The sequence below is a fragment of the Amblyomma mixtum genome, chromosome 5 (genome assembly GCF_055824585.1).
Source record: "Amblyomma mixtum isolate Tamu chromosome 5, ASM5582458v1, whole genome shotgun sequence".
In the NCBI taxonomy this organism is placed as follows: Eukaryota; Metazoa; Arthropoda; class Arachnida; order Ixodida; family Ixodidae; genus Amblyomma; species Amblyomma mixtum.
The window spans coordinates 120,466,292-120,489,857 of NC_143016.1; the positions used below are offsets into that span (position 1 = coordinate 120,466,292).

The window sequence follows — 23,566 nt, forward strand, 5'->3', positions numbered from 1 at the left end:
GGCTGGTAGAAAGACATAGATGAAAGGAGAGAGCGGATAACAAAGAAATGGCTCTAGATAAGTGTTTGTTTAACGAGTATGATTAGGAATTTAATGCTGGGAAAAAATACCGTCGAATGCCAACCTAACAGTGCAGTAGTTGATTTCCACCAAAACACAACAGGACAAGCGCCAACTTCCAACTCGTTGCAACTACAGCTATGAACCAAATGTCCCAACCCAAAGTACTCCTTAACAGTGCACTCTCAGTGGTCTTTTCACGTGACACACAGTGCAGATTAATGCCTTCCGTCGAGCAAGCTGTCAGATCTTTCGAACACTTGAGGTCCGGTGATATGGGTGAGTACGAATGGGAGGAGAAAAAAAAAGGTTTGGCGGAATGCAAATGCGGATTATCTGTCTCATTTCTTATGGACCCCTCAGCCGCGCCGTGAGGCTAGACAGAAAGACGGGAGTGGACAAGAAAGCAAGAAGATATATCAAAGTGGAGCTTTGCTGGATAATTTCGACCGCCTGGGGATCTTTATCGCCCCCGGACATCGCCCCGCAAACGGGCCTTTTGCATTTCGGCGCCGTCGAAATGTGGCCCCAGCGGCCGGATTTGAACTCGGGTTCTTCGGATGCGTAGTTGAGGGGAATCCTACCTGCAGCTTTAGCGCACGAAGACCGCATGGATACGAGAGAGAGGAGGAGGAACTAGTTGCTGACGGCAGTCAGCAGGTTTGTACGGTGCTTTCACAATGCACTCAGGCGGCCAGCACAGCTGTGACCTTGGGAACTGGCTCAAGGAAGGCGGCGAAAGTGAGAGGAAAAAATTCGCGTCGCGGTAGTCTAACGCTTACCACCTGTGAGGAGGATACCAATACAAAAGCAGTCGCCACTACACAGCCGCTCACAGTTGCCTGCGCCATCGAAGTTAGCAGCCACCGGCAAGTATGCACTATCCTATTCTCAACTCTTACGTGGAAAAAATTACTGGTCCAATCTGTTCTACGCATTATTACCTTAATGCCGTAATGCATGCGTGTTGTTCATTGTTTTCGTCTCATGCACGCAAAAGGAACAACAAAAGAAAGGTTGTCAGTGAGCAAAACTTAATTCGCCGGCTTCATTATTTCACTTGTAAGCATCCATATATGACGTAGATCAAATGGGAACTCTGCTTAGAGCCATTTCCTGTTATCGCTGTCTTTGCGCAAGGATGCTTTGCTTCATTTCGTGCACAGTTATCTCACGCGTTCCCGGTGAGATTTGTCTGGTGGTTACAAGGAACGAGGATGTTAGCTTGACGGAGGAATATTTATAGACATTCTATGCACACGAGAAGACAACCAGGCACGAAAAACTACTGCACTCCGTGTGAGAAACGCGGAAACTACAAACGCGTCTGAGCGGGGACAAGAGCAGGGGCGAGGAAGGATAGGAACACGTGCCGAAATACAGCAGGGAATGCGTTGAAGGCCGCATTGTGGATTCCAAAAGCAAAAAGAGCTGTGATGTTTTCAGGGAGTCCCCGTTTGCCCAGTTTGTTAACACAATGCGTATTTATAAGCGGATTAAATTTAATGGTCCTACGATGTCTTTTATATAGATTCAGAAATGAGAAACAGAAGTGTCAGCATTTTTCTAAGTTATAAAAGAACTACCGCCTTTCAATTAATGAAGAAAATTTCTATGCTTACCTTATTGGTAAAGCGAGAAGACCAGGCGATTGAAAAATTCAATCCTTAAATTGTCGCCGCTTGCAGCCGCGCTGTCGCGCCGAGCAGATTTGTACAACGTTTCTCACCCTATTGGGTTCCACTCAGATAGCGCTCCAATGTCTAACTGAAGCTTTGTTGTAAACAGATAAATACAAGCGATAGACGCCACCGCGGTGGCTCAGTGGTTATGGGTCTCGGCTGCTGACGCGTGTTCAATCCCGGCAGCGGCGGTCGAATTTCGATGGACGCGAAATTCCAGAGGCCCGTGTACTGTGCGATGTCAGTGCACGTTAAGGAACCCCAGGCGGTCGAAATTTCCGGACCCCTTCAATAGGACGTCCTTCATACCCGTAGTCGCTTTTGAACGTTAAGCCCCTATAAACCATAAACCGCAAGTGATAGACGTAAAAAATTTTATATAAATACACAATGACATCACATCGATATTTTAGTACCTTGCAAAATGCGCTCTTTTGATCAGAAAGTTAACTGAGTGCGTCAGTGTTTTGGTAAAGGTAATGAATCTAAAGTTCTATCGAGAACACCACCGTGCTGTTATCACTGTGATTTTTACCCCGCTGGAGATTCGCGATATTTTTAATCGATGCCGCGTCACAAGACATCGAAGTCGATGCCAGTGTAAGACCGGTTACGTCTGTATGCACGTGTTTTCCTGATCACAAAGCAGGCATTAGCACATTGGCAATTTGTAGGGAACGAAAATTGCCAAAAGCCAAGGACCGCAATGGTCAAACGGATTAATACGTGCTCTCGGCATTCAATGCTAAATTATGAACTCACCATGAGAGCAACTAGTACCAAACTAGCCAGCAATTTCTTCAATGATTTCGCAAACTAGCTTACGCTCATCGCTATCCGTTGCTTCCCGGGTAAGCGCACGTCATTTTTCTATTATTATAACATTATTATTATTATTATTATTATTTAACTGCTGGCAGCCGATAGCGATGACGCTTTGACAAATGACACACAGTCTCAGCATCGTAGTGTTCCTCTTTCGGTGGAGCAGTTGACAAGTGCGAAGTCCACTCCCAAATCGCTTTCCTTCATGGTTGGTTAACTTGCTACAGCTGCTGCATTAAGGTCGTGATGCAGGTTTGAGCCCTGGGCAATAATTAATTTTTTTTTGCGAGCACGAGGATTGCAAATAACCCTACAGGCTTACCATGTAGCTGGATGACATCAATCTGACATCAAGATTTATATCATTTCGTGTTTGAACGTACACATAATTTGTTGGCGACCTTGTGCCTGCACTACTACGCACTGGAGCAGCTCGTGGCGTTTATCGTCATTGCAAGCGCTCTTATTCAAACATTCGAGTCCTCTTAAAACGACCACAAATATAACGAACTCTCGGTTAATAAAAAGAGGGCGCCGCTACTATTAAAATATGTATTAGAGAAACGACACAGGATCTCGGTTACAACGAACAACTTTAACAGCACCACTCGGTTATAGCGAATCCCTCCCGAAAAAAAAAATATCGCGCTTTCAGTTAACGCGGAGGCTAGAGAGTGCCTCTGAGCTCCCGTGACACCATTTAGGAAAGGACAGGTTGAACAAAGTAAAGCAATAAAAAAGGCGGCATCGAAATGCAGGTCACAGCCGACCAAGCGGGCCGATAGCCTGCAAAGTTACTCATTCCGTGCATGATCGTCGACTGGGGCTAGGCGTCGAACGTATAAGCGCCGTGCTGTCTCTACGGGTTTAAAACTTGGTGCCGGGCTAGTTGGTTGCACAGTCTTTATAATAGGTTAGCGCCAAAAAAGGCGAACACAATGCGAGTAACAACGACACGACACAGCAGAGCGCTACTAACCACTGGTTTTAGTTTTCGACCGAGGGTATATATAAAGGCTTGTCACATCCCACGCGCACAACCAGGGGGCTGAACACTTTTTTTTCATATCGAAATTTTGATGTATAACTGGCTAATCGAGTATATGGCACGACAAGAATCAAGGAATGCAAAGCACCAGTAATGAAAACGTTGAATCAGAGAAAAGGATAAGGAAGTAAAAATAAACCGGACGTATAAAAACGTGCTCAGTGCTTAAACGCATCTCTAGAAATTCCCGCTCAGAAGAGTATAAATTTATCGAAGCATCGTTTGCACACTGTTCTCGTTTTTTATTTATGTTTAAGGCCTCCTGCAAAACTCTAGATTTTCTGCAGAAGGTGCTATATCGAGCAGACGGGGCCTTCACGATCGTTTAAGGAACCATGAAAAAACTTGAGGGTGCAAGACAAGCTTGCGAATTTACTTTCGAATGTTCTAGAGTGTCCATGTGGGCCGCGGTTTAAAGAAACTATCCTTGTAGACAGAAGTGCAAGTAGAAAATCCACTTACGGAGATTTCAAATTTTCTCTGCCTAAGCCCACGTCTAGAAAGCGTTTTGTGACCTTTAAGTGAAACGGCCCCTTGGATGACGTCACCTGGCGGCCCCCACTCGGCATTGTGCGCAGCAGAGAAGCCCGATCGCCATCATAGTTTTAGTAGGAAATTACGTCGTCATAGTCGAAAAATAAATGGAATGCTTTGCCAGAGAATTCTACACATTTGATCACTTAAGGGTAATCGCATTGCAAAACCTGTTCGGTTTCCCTTTAAGGCCGAAAAATCCCATCCTCGGTGGGAACCTAAGCAGGTTTTACCTTTTACGACTGCCGCTTCTTGCTTTGTGCAGGTCGTGGCGTTGAAAGGAAATAACAGAGACCATGATCAGTGCTCCTTTCGTCGGCAACTTCGCTGGTATATTTGGCATTGCAGCCCTTGGAGTTCTTGCATCCGGGACGTCAACACTGCCAGAGAGGAAGAGTTACCTTTCTCCATATCAAGATGCTTGGAAGGTAGGGAACGCGCTTGTAAAATGAAGTGTTCCATCGGGAGGAATCAATTTCTGAGCTATTTCTCAGTATACTGATCTGTATTGGTTACCATACAACGATACGAGTGTGCTCTTGTGTAACTTTAAGAGACAGGTATAGGGAAGAGCCAGTCAGGGAATAAAGGGGGGTAATAACGTCATAGCCAAAATCGAGAAGAAATCGGCTTGTGCAGGGCATGTAATGCAAAGACAGGATAACCGATGGTCGTTCATGGTAATGGACTGGATGAGAGCTAGGCAACATTCAAAGATGCGATGGCGTTCTTGTAAACTAATTAATCAGAATTAGCTCTCCAATTAGATTTGTTTATTTATATATTTAATTATTTATTTATTTATCCATTCATACTGCTGCGTCTAGCGAGTCTGCAGTATGCAAGTCTTTGTATTGCAGCCTCCATAGCTGCAACACAAAGAAAGTGCAAAGAAGTACAGAAAGCAATCATACAGCATTAACAAAAGGCTTTTCAGAATCCTTCTAATGTTAATGAGCGGGTGTTTTCTATTAAGTTGTACCAAGCTTCAATGGTATGAAGATAAAAAGCTGCACTTATAGAAGTTAATGTGGGCATAAAAAGGCGAAACATGTAGGAGATGGTGGCTGCTTGCAAATGGAGGTTTTAAAAATGTCAAACAATTATCTAGCGAAGAAAAACGAGTTGAATGGATTAAGTGTACTTTAATTTGATGCACTCAAGTCGGTGACGTGCGGCACGAGTAGCGCGGCCTAGTTTGGGAAGAAAAGTAGACGGCTAGTATTCCATGTCAAATCTCCTGCAAACAAAGCGCACGGCTGTTATTACACAAATTCAAGTTGGTTGATTTCACACTGCTTATAAGTGCGCCAAACAACATAAGTCTAATCTAGGATGGGGTAAATGAATGTTTTGTATGTTACAAGCTTGGTTTCCTGAGGAGCGGTGCGTGGTGTGATGTAAGTATCCTATTCTTGTGAGGGCCTTATTACAGTTGACGCCAATGTCTTTTGACCATGATAAGTGACACGTTAGCAGAGGAACGAGATGTTTTTTCTCATAGACACTGTCTAATTTGTCTGTATTATATGAATATGTAAAGGAGGAAGTGCACAAATGTTGTGAAAATGACATGCAGGCGATCTTAGAAAGGTTTTTATTTCCCAGGTCTTGGGCCATTCGCAGAAATCAGCGAATGATTTCTTAAGGGCAACATGATCAGCTTTTGATTTAATTGTTCTGTATAAAACGCAGTCATCGATATAAAGGCGTATGCTTGCTGAAGCGTGAAAGCGCAGATCATTGATGTACTGGAGGAAATGAAGAGGACCTAGTACAAAACATTTAGGAAACCCAGATAAAGCATCAACTGAAGATGAGTTCTTGAAGTCCGATATCCAGCTTACCAGGGACGAGTTTTTCAGTATGAGCATTAGTTTAAGTTGTGAAAGTCTATCGAAGGCTTCGCGAAATCAATGAATATAGCATAAACCTGGTCACGTATATCGAGAGTTGAGAGAGTGGTGAAGACGTTGCAACCAAAGTCAACATACGAGTAAAAGAAGATCCGCCATCAGAAGTTGCCATTTTGATTTCTTTTTTAAGCCTGAAATAGCGTTTCAACAAAAGAAGGCAATTTTGCGGAAATGGTTTCCCAAAATCTGCATTATCGTTTTCAACATAAAAAACAAGGTCGCCTTTTTCGTCTGTTTTATTTGGTCTTAGCAATGAAGGGTCTCCCTCCGCAAGAGTACGAAATAAACACACGATCATTGCTCGCCAGCGCGCGTGTTCATCATACTAATTCTCCTATTGTGTCAAAAGCCTCTTGATGAAATAAATACTGGTTTTCTTCAGTTCCACCTACACACCTTTGTAAAAATATTTCAGCGGCCTAAACTTCATTGTTTACACAGCGGTCCTCCACATAATGCTGTATTCCGTACGGCAGTTGTCATAAAGAACTTACCTGAGTAGTTGTGTTGCAAAAACTTTTAAGAAACTTTCTCTAGAAACTTTGTAAGCAACATGCTTTATTAGCGGCTATGCGCTATTAGAGCTTTGAGATTTCACCTATGGAGGCAAGTATCACAATCACTTTGAGGCCAGGACATGCACGTAAAGCATTGAGTATTGACGCTGCGTCTAACACAATTTACTCCGCAAGCGAGCAATAGGTTGATCACAAATCCTGAATGTTCCGAACGGCGGCATTGATGGAACTCGCAAATTTTTTTTCTAGCCTTGACGATGTTGAACATTGCAGTAGAAATTTCGTTAGGCCGCTTGTATTGAAATATAACCTTCAGGATACCTTTGCAGTCCCATATAATGTACTTAGTTAATACTGAGCTCTCCTGGAAACATAGGGACCGGTGTGTCAAGCATCCTCAAAAGAAATCTTGCAATAGGGACTCTTACACTAATGGGTGGGCTGCTCGTTCCGTGCAAAAGGTCTTTTACAGACGACGAGCGCAGCAGGAATGCACTTAAGCGAGTCGATTACCAGCGTACAGCCTTTGTCAAAAGTATACGGCCTGAAGCAGTGTCCTGAAAACACATATAAGGGACCCTTTGGTGCATCGGAGGCAGTCTTAAATATCATTGGGTGAGGACAAGAGTAGCTCTCACCTTCAAGGAAATGGGAACGGTCGCGATATATGAACACCACATTGCATGCAAGTAAGCCCCTTGGATTCTATGCTATTATTAAAATGTTCGGCGCATGGGCATGGTATCAAGCAAAGGATTGCATGGACCGCGCAGAATATTGGCATTGGTGGGTTTCGATGCGCATTTGAGATACGATGCAATATACAATGCATTAGTCTATTTAAAAATAGTCTCTCGACTAGAACATCGTTAATGTTGCATTAACAACGTGTTCCAATATTTGATCCAGGCGACATATATGAACTTAAGACCACTCAACGTGGAATTTGGAAATGAAAATACGCCATTACCACATATCGAGTACTTATCAAAAAGTTTTTCATTTCAGTAATTTTTAAAATCTTTTCTCCTGCAACTGGCAGTCATACAATAATAAAAAATGTATCTTTATTCTCCAAGACGATCACAGATGGTTAACCATCCACACACTTGGGCATATGTGAAAGGGTGTCCCACAACCGACTGAAATAATGTTACATACATGCATTGCCCATGGGTCCTACCCTGCTGCATGAACTCTTCCTAATGAACTGGTTTGTCCGCTTCTCAACAAGCCCCAACAAACTATGAATAAGGTTCATACACTGAACCTACTACGTACTGTAACCAGCGTTAAAACACACGCCTGGGCGCAAGCCATTTCTTAAATGCTCACCGACAAAGCCAGGGAGCAAATGTGACGACCAGATCTAACTATTACGGTGGTAAGGAAGTTTGTGCGCTGCTTCAGAATTTACTGGATAAAGTAAAGGAGCGCACAAGGAGCACACAACTCCTTTTCTTAAAATGTCTCAGCAGTGCCCAAACTGCTTTGCCAGCGCACTGTAACACCAAATAGCCCCAGTACAACATTTGTTGAGATCTTTTTGCAGCCGCTGTAGGACTATCTTGCAGTACGTGTTCTTGCCAGGTCGCTCTGTGAGATCAAGTGCTGCGTGGCCTGACAACTAGACCATCATTTGCTTAGTTCATCCGTTTGAGTATCAAGCGAAGTATCTTTAACTTTGCATTGGGGGGACTTCTTCGCTCCTCTACAGCGAAAAACGCATGCATTTCCGCCGTTAAAGCTCTTGAGCTCATACGGTGCACGCTAACATTTCCATTTGTCCATGAAAATATCATTAAAATGAACAAAATACTATGAGCGTGGCGAAAGGTGGTCTCTTGGTGGTGGTGTGGAACCGATGTAGAAGTTGTATGCTGGTTGGTTGTTTAGAAAGAACAGAGAAATCATGCGTGTCGCTAGCAAGTTGCACGGAAATAAATACATAGCGTTTTTTATTGCTAATAAATTACAGGGCAAACATTATCCCTAGCTCTTTTCGCCGCACGCAATGCAGGGCAGTACATCTTAGGTTTTGGTGAAAATTTTTTACTCCCGAAAAGTGCAAAAACTAGCGATGGTAATGTACTTGTCATGCAGACGTTTTTTCAAGGCTCAGTGTTCGTGCTTTACCAGAGGTCGTACGAACATGACCCCTTGGTCGGCTGGAATGGCCGATGTTTCCATGGTAGGAGCTACGAATGGAACACTGCAGAAAAATATTCCGTCGCTGAAACGTATTACTGGGACGACGGAGCGAAGAAAATGTAAGTGCACCACTCAATGTTCCTTCCATGCATTCGCGATAGCTTTGTTTATCGCCTGTTGAAAGGCAGTCCTATCTTTGCATATTCTAGCGCCTTCTTAAAACGGCCATTCCTTTGGACCACTCAAAAACAAGTCAGTCCTCAAACCACTGAGGGAGGGAAAGAGAGAATGAACTGCATTTATTACCGAAAATAAAACCCTGCCCCTGACAGCTTCTCACTCCAAGGTCGTTGTGGCCAAGAGCACTAAAATCTGGGCTGGTTCACGAGCTAACTCCACTTTTAAAATTAGCATGAGAGAGCAGAGGGCTAATAATAAAAATGACCGGAAGAACACTGCGATTTCCCTCACCTCACCTGGTTGGGCAGGCATACCTGTATTTAAAGCAGTCTTGCTCGAGTTTCGGCTGTGTAATGGCTGCAACAGCTCGTTTTACGTATCGGTTTTTAAAATTATTCGTGGTGTAGAAGGGTTGCGGCTCAGCAGAATGAGCGTTCGGGCTGCGAGCAAGCTTCACGCCTCTGGATCGTCGTCGTATTTCACCCGCAGTTTTAACCACAGCGAGCGAGCGCGGCTGCTACACTACAATCAACTCCCGGCGAAAAAGGAGGCATCCTGCCGACTTAGTGAGCACACACGGTACGCGGATCGTAGTAAGGCTTGAGGCGGTCGGCGTAGACTGTTTCACGGCCGCAACGGCGCGCATTTTGGGGCGGCGAAAGCGGTTCAGTAATGTAGTTCACAGGAGAGGTCTGGCAGACAACACGGTAAGGGCTGTGGTACTTTGAAATCAGTTTCGTGGAGATACCGGGGCTGGTTGAGGGAACCCAAAGCCACACGAGCGAGTCCGGGGTACAGGACGGAAGCGGAGTGGTAGGGGCGCGAAGGTGCTTCTGGCGATTCTGATCCTGCGTTGTAAGAGAGCGGGCTAGCGGGCGGCGTTCTTCAGCATAGGTCGGTGCTTGAGAAAGGGTAAGAGATTCGGACATTACAGGGCGATACGGAAGCACGGTATCCATAGTACAGGTAGGTTTACGGTCGGAAAGAAAGGAGCGAAGCTAGTTGCGCTCTGTGTGGCAGTTTTGTAAACATATGTCACAAATGGGAAAATGCGGTCCCCGTTTGAGTGCTCAGAGACAACATACATGGTGATCATGTCGCTCAATATGCGATTAAAATGTTCAGTGATGCCATTAATTTGAGGTTGGTACGTCGTTGTAGAGCGGTGAACAATGCGGCATTGGCAAAGTAGGGCTTCGACGGTGTCGGAGAGGAAGACACGCCCGCGGTCGCTTAGAAGTTCCTGAAGGGAACGATGGCGTAGAACGAGATGATGCCGTGTTCCTGCCCGAACGTTCTCCATGCCACCGCATGTAGCTGACATCTTTTTATCACTACCGCCGTATAGCTCAAAGCGTGAATGTTAGTTTGATAGTTGTATCGGTTTATGAAAAAGACGACGTGCAATGCCCAGCGCAGAGCGCGTTGCAGTTTAACACGAGGCCTGATCGGCTGTGGCGATAGCATAGTGCTCTCGTGCAGTGGCCAACGACGCTGAGCTGTTGGCACCAGTGCTGGTTCGAATTTCAGTTTCAGTTTCAGTTTCAGTTTTTTTCCCACAACAAGTACAGGGCATGTACGAGGTGTTGCGAGGGTGACGGGATAAAAGCTGCGTCAAGGGCAGCTTGACTGGCCCCGTCTCCCCGAACAACATAGCAGCAAGCACGGCACTTCAGAAGTACATAAAATACATATGATGGTAAGAATAACAAGGAGCAATGGAAAAAATATACGAGCAAGATAAGTGAAAAAACAGTGAATCAGTGCATTAGTTAATAAATACAATCAAATCTTACAGTACGGGTTAATAATAATGTCGAATATTTTTTTCTTGGTTAGAACCCGCAGCTGCTCTTCCGTTAGCTTATATTTGTTTAGTGTACTAGGCAGCCTGTTTCGAAGCATCTGGAGACCGTAGTTAGTACGTGGTCGCGGAACGTGCCAATGGTGGCGGGTGGAGCGAGATGAAATATTATTCTAATTTTATTGTAGGGTGTATTTTATTTCTTTATTCTTACTGTGTTCCTAAGGTTATTTCAAGGTAAAGGTTGACAACGACCGGTTAGCCGGTGTTAATTCCCAAAGTAGTGCTTTCGCCCCAAAGAACATAAGGGACCAAGATGAAAGAGGCACAATGAAACAAAAAGATACAGGCCGAAATGAAACGAGACTCAGTTTCTGATGAAGCAACAACCAGCTCTGTAAATCAACCGAACCTATTAGTGGCACCATGCTTCTTACTTTTTAGTGTCGAATTTCAAAGCCAGAACGTCGCAGCTCTCGTCGCTGGTATTCAAAAGTTGATACACCAATCTTGTCCACTGCGGTGAAAGCTGCGCCACGTTCTTGATGTGCGGTCATCTCATGGGGATAGCTTGGTGAGCGAAAATAATTTTCTTTTCAGAGTGAACAAAACCCTGTACCTAACACCTGAAGCAACTGAAGGCTATACGGTTCCAAATGCCATGGCTGTCTCCCCGTACAAAGGTAAGGTGTTGTCAGGAGTCAATGCATTGCGTTCGCTTGTGTAGGGCCTGGCTCTAGCTGACGCTTGCTTTTAGGTCTGGAACAATTATGGCAACTCCTGTCCAGCGATGAAGCACAGCTCTGTGATTAGGAAGATATGGAATGAGACATTCTGGAAGCGTTGACCACGGGGGGGTAGTATCCCCCTGCAAAAAAAAGCAGAGTTTGTGGCAGTTTAGCATTGCCAAGCATAAAGTATAGTACGAAATCATTTTTTTTTGCGAGCCACGTACATAAAAGCGCGATTGAGTTGTCCACAGATCCAAGAACCCAATTATGCGCCTTTCCTTTTCTGAAAATCAGCAGTCTACAGCGTTATGAACGCCAACTCCAATGAATCTATAGATGCAGGGAACCTGTTGCTCCGGTGCCGTGTTTCTGCCTAAACACTGTCAACGCAGACGCAAGCATAGCACATTGCTTTGTCTGTCACTACTGCCACATAGCTCAAAGCACAGCTGGTTCCGCCGTGGTGGCTGAGTGTTATGGTGCTCGGCTGCTGAGCCGAAAGACGCGGGTGGCATCCTGGCCGCAGTGATCGAGTTTGGATTGGGCAGTATTTAAGAGTCCTGTGTACCGTGCAATGTCAGCGCACGCTATAGAACCACAGGTGGTTGAAATTTCCGGAGCCGTTTACTACAGCATCTCTAATAGCCTTAGTCCCTTTGGGACGTTAAACCACGATAACCCAAACCAAACCAAAGCACGATTCAGTTGTCCAGTGACCGAAAGAGCCATTTATGTGTGTTTCTCTTTCTTTTCGTGGCTTTTGCGCACAGATGGAGGTTGATCAAGGCGACGATGTGCAATGCACAGCGCGAGAGTGTTGCAGGTTAACACAAGGCCTGATCGGCTGCGGCGATAGAACAGATTTTATTTCCATTATTGCCTTTACTTCAGTAAAAAAAACTCACAAACCGAACGAATTGGATGGATGATGCCGTTTACAAGAGAGCTGGCCTCAAAGTGCTCACGTGCAGCGGCCGGCGAAGCTGATCTCTTCGTGCCGCCACGGGTTCGACACCCAGTCGCATCATTACTATTTTTTTCTGTCGACCTCTGAGAGGCTTCAGCCGGACATCACATTTTTCAGGATTGCTACTAAAGCAGTGGACACCTGAATCGCATTTATAGGTACGTGGGGTATTGAGAGACAGAGAGAGAAATGTGGGCTGCATGCGTTAGCGCTGACGACGTTGTGGCAGACACGCGGCACTGCTTCAATAGGCCGCAGCGTTACATGGGGTGAGCATATCCTCGCGATCAACCGTTAAATTCCAGCTGCCAAGGCGACCGTGTCGGTGCGCTGCCTATCGTGTCCGGACTGCACTCAACGTTACAGACGCCAAGCCACTTATAGTTGCCCGATAAGCCATAGCTTTCCCTCTCTAACCAGTTTCAGCAGTAATAGAACCACAGGCCAATCTTGAAGCGAAAAGCTTCACTAGGCTAGTCAACACCGGGTCTGGCGTATGCTCCGCGATCAGAATTAACCACAGCTGCTCATGCGCAGAACCGAGTGACGTCACAGAAGAGGCGCAGGTATCATCCCTATTCAACATAGCGATGATAGGGCTCACGAAAGTACTGGACGAAATAGAAAACATCAGCTACGCAATGTACGCAGATGACATAACAATATGACAACCACAAGCTCCCTAGCAGCTAAACAAGAGCGGCTACAAAGAGCGATCGACCATACTGAACAATACGCCAGGGCCAGATGATTATCGTGCTCAGCAGAAAAATCAGAATACGTAAGAATCAAAAAAGGTACACGAAAATACGACTCCCAAATCACCCTGAAACTCGGAAACGAGACAATACCTGAGGAAACGGAAGTCAGGGTACTTGGAATGTGGCTGCAAAACACAAGTACGATGTAGCAAAACCATTGCCTCTATTAAGAATACAACAGAGCAAGTGGCCAGAATGGTGCGAAGAATCAGCAGTAGAAAGAAGGGGATGAGAGAACAGGACACCCTAAGATTCATAGACAGCCTCGTCACGAGCAGGGTTACGTACAGCCTCCCCTACCACGAACTAAACAAGCAACAGACTCTACAAATCGACACCATACTACGCAAAGCGTACAAAACGGCGCTCAAACTTCCAATGTTCACACCAACCGAAAAACTAATGGCCTGGGAGTATCAAACACCTTCGACGAACTACGAGAAGCGCAAAGTAGTGCCCAATTAGACAGACTCACTCAAACCAGAACGGGAAGACACCTACTGGAGAAATTACAGCTACCTCTAGGCACACAAAGAGACAAGGAACAGATTAATAATGAAGACAGAGACAACATCCGGGTAAGACCAATACCCCGACACATGGATCCGAATTTAGATCATGAAAGACGACAAGCAAGAGTCCGAGCACTCACCAGGGAACTCAGCGACAATCCCAACGTAGTCTACACGGACACAGCAAAGTACCGATACCAACGCAAAACGATCGCCGTTGTAACAGACGAAGGAGGAAAAGAAATAACCAGCGCAACGATAAACAACCCAAACACAGAAGCAGCTGAAGAAGCCGCCATTGCTCTGGCAATATCGCACGGCAACGCAACAGGACACAACCTCACTATAGTGACGGATCCAAACAAGCATGTAGAAACTACACAAGAGGCAGGATCCACAGCATCGCCAATCATATTCTACACACGAGGAGAAGACACAAAAACACTAAACATAGTATACTGTGGGTTCGTGGACATGAGGGGATGAGGGGCAACGTGGCAGCAGATGAGTTAGCTCGAGGGTACGTCAACCGAGCAGACTAAGCACTTGCACCACAGGCACCTTTGACCTAGTTACCCCCACGTACTCAGAAATACTCGATCATTACAGGGTCAGTGGAAACGCTACCCAGCCCCACACAAAAGGCTCACCAAAGAGGAGGCGGTAGACTGGCGCAGACTACAAACCGGTACCTACCCACATCTCCACAAACTACACAATATGCAGACGAATGTCCGTGGTGTCAGGGTAAACCTACACTAGAACATGTCACACGGACCTGCCCTAAGGCAGACTTAGAGCCAAGAATAAACAACCCGAGTGTGATGCAGTGGGATAGGATAACTTTATTTGGCTCTAGCACAAGGTTTTTTTATGTGGTCAGAGGAGTCCATCCGCAACGGTCGGTTGCCCCTATTCCAGGGCTCCGCTGGATGCTGCCGTCAGCTGAGCTCGCCGTATCAAACCGATCTGGTCATCGCGGCAGTCGCTGGAGAGCAGACCCTCCCATTGCTCCACACTTGGTTTTTGTATAACTGGGACGATGTCTACTTTTTGACATGCCCATGTGATATGATACAGTGTAGGTTTTTCATGGCACCACGGACAATTGTGTGCGTAAAGTGTGGGGAGAATTTTACTTAGTGTGTTTAGATTTGGATATGACCCCGTTTGAAGTTGTCTCCATGTGACAGCCTCTTCTTTGTTTAAAGATTTGTGCGGTGGTGGGTACCGTATCCTGCTGCCTTTGTAGTTGTTGAGTATGGCCGAGTATTCCTGAGGTACTGGCAGGGATTCCTCGAGGTCGTTGACGTTGGATGCTCGGTAGTTAGTATATCCTCGAGCTATCCTGTCTGCCTCTTGGTTTCCTGCCACCCCCGTGTGCCCCGGTACCCAGATGATCTTATGTTTGATCGGCTTGCGTGGTTTTGCATGTGTTTGTTGCGTCTTGCAGTCTACAGAGCGGAGTATGCGGAGCGCTCTGTGACCGACTCTGCCGCAAAGATAGTTGCGGCAGGCTGCTTGTGAATCAGTAAGAATTGTCAGTGACCGCCCACTCCGATAGCCCTCCGCTGCCGCTAGAGCGACGGCCGCTTCTTCAGCCTCAGCTATCGTGCAGTCTTGCAGGGAGGCGCTGGTAATCTCGTGTAATTCCGAGTTGACTACAGTTGCCACTGCGTTGTTGGTGCCTTGTCCCCTAGTCATGGCATATGTGGCAGCGTCGACATACACTGTTGTATCCTGGGATGCGTGTGTTTTCTGTAAGCGGTCGGCCCTTGCCTCTCTTCGGTCTTTGTGGAGGTTCGGGTCCATGTTTCTTGGTATTGGTGCCACCCTGAGCGTGCTGCGGTACTCATCGATCCCCGATGCAGTGGGAGCACTTTCTGGTCAGCGAGGACGAGGAAGCGCATCGATTCCTTGTGCTCCGAGCCTCGATGGCAGCAGTCAAGTGCGGCATCCTGGACCAAGGATCGACCACGGCGCCCAGTGACCCGTAAGGGTCAAGAACACCAATTTATTAACAATAAAATTTTTTCCATCCATCCATCCATCTAGGTGGTCAGGCGGCCTCAGGCGCCCGCCGCCGCCTGACCTTTCGGCGCGGCCACGCGCTACTGCGCATGCGCGCCGCCTCCTCCACCACCACCACCGCCTCCTCGCCGCCGCTACTACTGCGCGCTTGCCTCCTCGCCAGCGTTTGACCTTTCGTTGAAGCCGCGTATTTACCGCAGTTTCTACGCACGCGGAAGGAGGGCTGCATAACGCGCTTGCCTACACCGTTATCGTAGTGCTCTCAGTGCATTGTGCGCGAACTGCCACAGCCATGATGTCAAACAAAGTATAACTGCAGCTTTTCGCTTGTATATCTAGGCTTAACCAGAACTAAGCCACTGCCAATTTTTTAGAGCACAGCTGTTTAGCGCGTGTTTCTGCATTTCGCGGCGTCGCCGTCGCCGTTGTCCGTTGTAACCAGCAGTTGACATTTTATTCGCGCTTTAAGCTGCGACACCAATGGAGCGGGAGCTTGGAAATCAAAGGAAAAGCGCATAACTGCCCTCTTGGAACAATGGACACCCCAATCGTGCTTTATGCTGCATTCGTAGGCATTTACAACGAGGTGCCATTTTAAGAAAAGAAAGTGCTCATAACTGGCTCCCTGGGCCGATTACGAGCTTCTTTCCAATATCGCATTAGGAAGTAACGTAATCGTAGGCAATTTTTTCTTTTAGCTGTTGCTGCCTTTAGAGGAATATTTGCACTCCTACGTTGCTTGCTTAGGGCAAACAGTGGAGCCCTCAGAGATGATTCGTAGCTAACTAGCGGTAAAACACAAAAAATTGCCGACAGTTACGGTACTTCTTAATGCGAAATTTGAGCGCAGCTCATCACCTTTTTGATAGATTGAGGAAAAGATTCTGAGCAAGACCTGTATGTACAATTGCAGACAACGTGTTATTTTTCACACTTTCTTTCTTGAAGAAACACTCTACTAACTGTTCTTAATTGTCATGAAGGAAGCTTTGCGGTCGGAGAAATAAATGCATATATGCTCGACTTGCTGCACCAATACCGGCTTCTCAAAGACGAGATCTGTGCAAGTATTTCGCGAGCTTTTCACCGCAAACAGACACAGATCAGGCAACAACTATAGGGCGGCAGGAATTTACAACTGCCATGGCGGCTGTTAACAATGCACTGGCTAATGTGAGCAACCTTATCTCCAACATCCAAGACGAGACGAGCAAGGACAGAGAGCGTGTAGTACAATTCACAACCATAAAATCCAGAGGAGAACCCTATAACAGGCCACCTCAGTAAGGCGAGCAACCGTAAACGCTCGGTCAAGTTGGAAACCCTCCAGATATGGCAGTGGAACTGCCGTGGGATCCGCCGAAAACAGGGTCTTTTTATACAACACATCACAAATTGCATCTCTCCGCCAGACATAATCGCCCTACAGAAAACCGGCTGCTCACTCACTCTCGCGGGGTACTCCGTTTTCGAGGGGCAGGGGCAATGTAAGGTCGCCACGCTGGTTGCGAAAGCAGTCACCGCAATCAGACATGACATGGACGGAACGGACATCGACCACGTCCTCATAGAAATCATTACCCAAAAGAGAGGCCAAGAAAGCACCTTCCTACTTAACGTGTACAGCCCGCCAAGGCAGAGGAAAGCCAAATTCAGCTACCTGCTATGGAAGGCAGAAGAAGCAGCAGGCAAGAAGGGTCTCGTTATTCTGGGGGACTTTAATGCCTGGCATAAAAGCTGGGGCTACGTTCGGGAAACCCAGAAAGGCAGGGATCTAGCAAGGGAAGCTGATCGTAGAAGGCTCACCCTCATAACTGACCACACCCAACCCACGCGAGTGGGGAACAGCATCAACCGAGATTCGTGTCCAGACTTTTCATTTGTCAGAGGGGTAAGGCACGCAAGATGGGAAAAAGACGGCGAAACTCTAGGCAGTGACCACTGCATCTAGCCCATTCATATGGAAACCCTCCCGATCAGGAGACAAAATGGCCAGGCTAGACTGACAAACTGGGAAGCCTATAGGAAATCCAAGGCACAGTCTAAGGACGCTGAGATCACCGACATAAAAGGCTGGGTCGCAAGAATCAAGACAGACTGGCGAAAACTAACCCGAGAGGTCGCCCTCACTACCAACACACCCGAGGTGGACAAACATCTCTTACACCTTTGGGGCGCCAGACAGGGCCTTCTAAAAAGGTGGAAAAGGCAAAAGCATAATAGGCGGCTCAAGCGTAAGATCGCTGAGGTCACCAGACAAGCCGAAGAATATGCGACGGAGCTCTCGAGGCGCGACTGGGACCAAAATGCAACAAACTGCAGGGGACTCTAGGTTGGGCCAAGACATGGGCCTTGCTAAGGGCTCTCATAGACTCAACCACGACAAAATCCGAAACTCGTAAGACGACCCAAAGGATCTCGCACCAATTCCAAGGCACTGACGAGGAAATGCTACAGAACATCAAGCAGCGTTACATCAGCAATGCAGCACACGCCGACAGCAGCTTGGCATACGCGGGCGAAGCGAATCCATTTCTGGACGAACTCCTTACCATAGAACAAGTCAGACACGCTGTGATGTCCGCCACAAACAACACAACACCAGGGAAGGATGGCATCACCAGTGCCATGATAAGGAATCTGGATGACAATTCAATCAAAAGATTCACGAAATTCGTCAACAAAACACTGGAAACAGGGGACCCTCCCGGACGACTGACGACATGCGGAAATAGTAATGATTCCAAAGTCCGGCAAGACTCCAAACCTGAAAAATCTTAGACCCAATTCGTTAACATCATGCTTGGAAAAAGTGTACGAGAGAGCTGTGCATCACAGTTTGCAGACCCACCTTGAGGACAACGAACTCATGCCGCTAACTATGTTTGAATTTCGAAAATAGCTATCAACACAAGACGTTCTCCTGCAGATCAAGAAGGAGGTGCTTACTACCGTTCCAAAATATGGAGGAAACATCTTGCTCGATCTCGATCTTAAAGCGGCCTTCGACAACGTCAGTCACAGGGCTGTGCTGGAGGGGCTCAGCAAACTGGGTTGCGGGCAGAGAATATTCAACTATGTGAAAGCCTTCCTGACTAACAAAACCGCTACCATTGGAATAGGAGGCATCAGGACTGACACCTTCAACACCCCCGAAAAAGAAAACACCGCAAGGCTCTGTGCTATCAGCTATGCTTTTTAACATTGCAATGATTGGCTTAGCAATGGCGCTCCAAAAAATCGAAGGACTCAGGCATACCATCTACGCAGATGATATCACAATCTGGGTGACAAGGGGATTCTTAGGAGAAAAACAAGAGCTCCTTCAGCGAGCAGCAGACACGGTCAACGCATACGCCCGACACTGCGGACTTGCATGCTCCCCTGACAAATCCGAGGTGCTCAGAGTCTACAGAAAAGGGTATGATCTGCAAAACTCCATAGATATCTACATAGGGGAAACGAAGATTCCGGAAGTATTGAAAGTTAGGATCCTTGGCATGTGGATCCAAAGCAAGCGTCGTATTGATCACACAGTCAGACAGTTAGCAAATACCACAGCATAGATCACCAAGATGATTGCAAGAATTTCCAACAGAAGAAGAGGTATGAAGGAGGAAGATACATGTAGGCTAGTACAGGCCCTCGTGGTCAGTAGGATCTTATACGGCGTCCCTTACCAAACACCGCTCGACCAAGAAAAGGAGCAGTTAGAGGCAATTCTTAAGCATACAAATGCGCCCTCGGACTGCCGGTCAACACTTCGACGGAGAAATTCCTTAAACTGGGCATAAACGACACAGTACAAGAACATATCGAGGCTCACCTTCTCGCGCAGAAAACAAGACTGATGCTGTCCGAAACGAGCAGAAACACACTGCGGTTGCTGGTCATGAGGGACGCTTTGAAAGAAATCAACAGCACAGCGAGTGTTCCAAATGAAATCAGGAATATCATTAAGATCAGTCCGATTCCGAAAAACATGCATCCAGATATACATAAGGCGAGAAGAAAGGCAAGATGCGAATTCCACGAAAGAAGCTTCGCCGGGGCAAAAGACGTATTATACGCTGACGCAACCACATGAAGACACCGATACGGCTCGGTAGCCAGTGTGGTGGATCACCAGCTCAGGGAAATCAACTGCGCTTCGATAAAAATCTCTGCCTCTCCCGTATTAGGGCGTTACGGGAAAAACCTACTCTATACCACATCACATGGGCCTGCCAAAACATACACGTGGTCCCCAAAATACAAAACCCGAGTGCGGAGCAGTGGGAGACTCTGCTGTCCAGCGACCGCTGCGAAGACCAACAAGGTCTGGTACAGCGAGCTCAACGGGCGGCAGTGGCCAGCGGAGCCCTGGACTGAGGGCAACCGACCACTGATTAGAGGCGGACGACTTCGACAGAGAAGGCTCCTGGGGGTAGAACCAAGACGTCTCTGAAGATGCCCCCAAACTGCAGGAAAAACCATTAGTGTAAATAAAGTTTTCCCTTCCCCTTCCTTCCCTGCACGTGACAGCGGTGGTGGCTTGGCTAGAGCCAGTAGCAGGCCCGTGCGATTTCCTTTTCATCCTTCTCTCAGTCACAACAACACAACAACAAATCTCGTTAAGTCTCGTACGGTGCCCGGATGTTCTCGTTTCAGAGCCCGGATGAGTGGATTTCAGTGCCCGGATGATGGCTCTCGGTCTCGGCGTGACGTCACCGCACTGCCGACAACGGGGGCTAAAAGCATTTCATGCTTAAAACCAGCAACATCCTCGAGGATGAGGAAGCAGCAATTGCACTCGCCATCACCCAGCAGAGTGACGAACCTCACGCACACATCATTACAGACTCGCAAGAGGCGTGCAGAAGGTAGAACAGTGGACGCATATCCACTGCAGCTATTCACATACTCAGGGCGAGGACAATCACCTTTACGTGATGCTTCGTCACGTGGACACCAGGCCATGAGGCTGTCAAAGGAAACCAACCTGCGGACTCCAACGCCCGAGCAAACGCCAACCGGGAGACGCGCACTGAAGGGGAAACTGGACGCAGTCACTAGACGGTATGGAGCCATCTTAGAACACCAACGAGCCCTCAGGAGGACCTACCCCCCTCCCCACAAAGACCTTAGTAGAGAGCAGTCGGTTGCCTGCAGACAAATGCAGACTAAGACATACCCTAATCTCAGTTTACTTAGCAAAATCTATCCTTCCGCATATAAGAAATGCCCGCTATGCGGGGAACACCCAACGCTTTACCACGTTACATGGGCCTGTCAGAAAATGCAGGCAGCGCCGATAAACAACGCACCAACATCGGAACAGTGAGAGGCTGCGCTGTCCAGCTAGAAGCCTGAAGAGCAGCTCAGGCTGATCGACAGGGCTCGCAAGACTGCAAAAACCACTGGGGCCCTGGACTGAGGGCTCCACCTACGCTGAGAGAAAGAACCCTTGTACAGTAAAGTTTTTCATTCATTCATTTACTGCTAAGGGAGGCGTTACGAACGAGAGGAACGGGGTGTTCTCCCGCATTAGTGGTAAGAAATTCATGTTTGTTTATATATTGCCACACTCTACCAGCGCCCCCGTGCGGTTTGTCTTCGACCTTTGTCGCGCGCCGGACTTCGTCCTCTTCTGCTCGGTGCTAGGGTCGGCCGGCTGTGCTCCGCCCAGTGTGCTCGCCAGGGACAGAACGTTCTACCGGCGCCCGTGACATTTTGGTGCAGCTGCGGGGTACGATCCATGTACGAAGAGGTCCCAGGAACCTCCAGCGCTCCGCCACACCCCCTGGACACGACACCTGTCCACAAGTCAAGCCGCCGCTTGAAAGGCTTAGCTCCCGAGTACAAACCCCTCACCGCGCCATCCCGCACGATGACCTCTACGGTGGCCAGCCAGACCTTCCAGCCATCTGTGAGTTCGCCACCGCTACTTCTTCATACGCCTCGCACGCCTGCGTCGTTTCATGGTGACAAGTTTGAGGATGTGGAGGACTGGTTGGACGGGTATGACAGGGTTGCTGAATTTAATCTGTGGGACGAAGACCGCAAGCTTCGGAACGTTTACTTTGCCCTCCAGGACGCCGCCAAGACGTGGTTCGAAAACCACGAGTCCGCCATCCACACCTGGCAAGACTTCCGGCGGCAGTTGCTGCATACCTTCAGCAGCAACGAACGGCGGGAACGTGCTGAATTGGCCTTGCAATCGAGGGCGCAGCAGCCAAACGAGAGCGTGGCGATGTTCGTGGAGGACATGACCCGGCTCTTCAACCGCGCTGATCCTTCGATGTCTGAAGCCAAGAAGGTGCGCCATTTGATGCGGGGAGTGAAGGAGCAATTGTTCGTTGGGCTCGTGCGCGATCCTCCGGCTACAGTCGCCGATTTTGCGAAGGAAGCGGCAGGCATGGAGCGCGCCCTGCAACAGCGGTTTGCGCACTACGGCCGTCCATCAAACATAACTGCTGTGGAGTGCCACATTCCGAAGCCCGGGGATGAGAACACCTCCCTCCGAGAGCTCATCAGGAGCATCGTGCGCGAAGAGCTGCAGAAGCTTCGCTCTGTGGAGCAGCCTCCTAGTGTGACCGCCATCTCGGATGCTGTCCGTGACGAGATACGCCGCACGGTGCAGCCCATTCCGCCTCCCCAACCGCCAGCGCCCTACGTGATGACATACAGCGAGGCATTGCGAAGTACTGCGCCACCACCGCCGGCGTTCTACTCTCCTGCCCCTACCGCGCCGTCCCGCCGATTCCCGTATACGGCAGCGCTGGCAAACATGTGGCGCACGCCGAACAACCGGCCCTTGTGCTTCCACTGCGGCGAAGCAGGCCACATCCGTCGTCACTGCCCGTACCGCCGGATTGGCCTGCGCGGCTTTTCGCCAGACGCACCCCTGCCACGCTATGGTGAACGACCCCGCGAGATCGATCAGTACCTAGCGGCCAACGTCCCACCTGCACCCACTGCCCAACGTCAGTCCAGGTCACCGTCACCTCGACGGTTGTCTTCACCAGCCCGCCAGTCCTACGTCCAGCAGTCCTCCAGCCCGCGCCGGGAAAACTGAGTACGGCGACCCCCGGAGGTAGGGCCGCCGTCACTGGACATAATGACGAACATCCTCCGCTCACCGACGTTAGCATGCCACCCGACCTCCGACCTCACGCCGCTACGACCTTTCGACGCCCAGAGACGTCTCCGCTTGACGCACCAACTCGACCGCGAGAACGATCCCCAAGTCCGACCACCCCCGCACAGCGTTTTTCCGAAGGTGACCAAGCTTCGGCTGAAATCCCGATCATCGTTGATGGCCGCCGCGTGACTGCTCTCGTAGATACCGGCGCCGACTTCTCCGTCATGAGTCGTGGTCTGGCGACTGTCCTGAGGAAAGTCCTGACACCTTGGCCTGGAACGCACATCCGGACAGCTGGAGGCCATCTGGTGACACCGCTAGGTGTCTGCACCGCTAGAATGGAGATTCGCGGTGTAACCTTCATTGCCTGCTTCGCTGTGTTGGCTCATTGCTCGAAGGACCTCATCCTCGGGTTTGATTTTCTTCGAGAACACAGTGCGATAATCAACCTCCGCGAACTTGTCGTGACGTTCTCACCTCAGTGTGCCACAGCCGGCAGAAGCGAGCCCGACAGGCCTGTTTTTCGCGTGTGTGATGACAATGTCACGCTACCACCACGCTCCAGTTTGTTTATTACGGTGGAATGCTCCAACCCACGCACGCCTCACGGGATTGCGGAAGGTAACCTGTCGTTACTGTTGAGTCAACAAGTCTGCGTTGCGCGTGGTGTTGCTTCCCTCCGCGGAATGCGAACGCAGCTTTTTGTTACCAACTTTAGCGCCG

The 23,566-nt window shown here is 48.4% G+C and overlaps 1 protein-coding gene across 4 annotated transcripts in view; it reads left to right on the forward strand.

The window, feature by feature from the left end:
* Nucleotides 1–23,566, forward strand: part of LOC149343521 (uncharacterized) — a 40,161-nt gene that overhangs the window by 9,752 nt on the left and 6,843 nt on the right. For 3 of the 4 annotated variants that reach the window (XM_089545956.1, XM_089545954.1, XM_089545955.1), the window contains exons 2-4: nt 4,415–4,577; nt 8,687–8,853; nt 11,319–11,401. In XM_089545956.1, the coding sequence (XP_089402082.1) occupies nt 4,446–4,577; nt 8,687–8,853; nt 11,319–11,401 (382 nt within the window). In that variant the 5' untranslated portion in view covers nt 4,415–4,445. The remainder of the gene's footprint in view (nt 1–4,414; nt 4,578–8,686; nt 8,854–11,318; nt 11,402–23,566) is intronic. The other variant, XM_089545957.1, reaches the window with a different exon arrangement.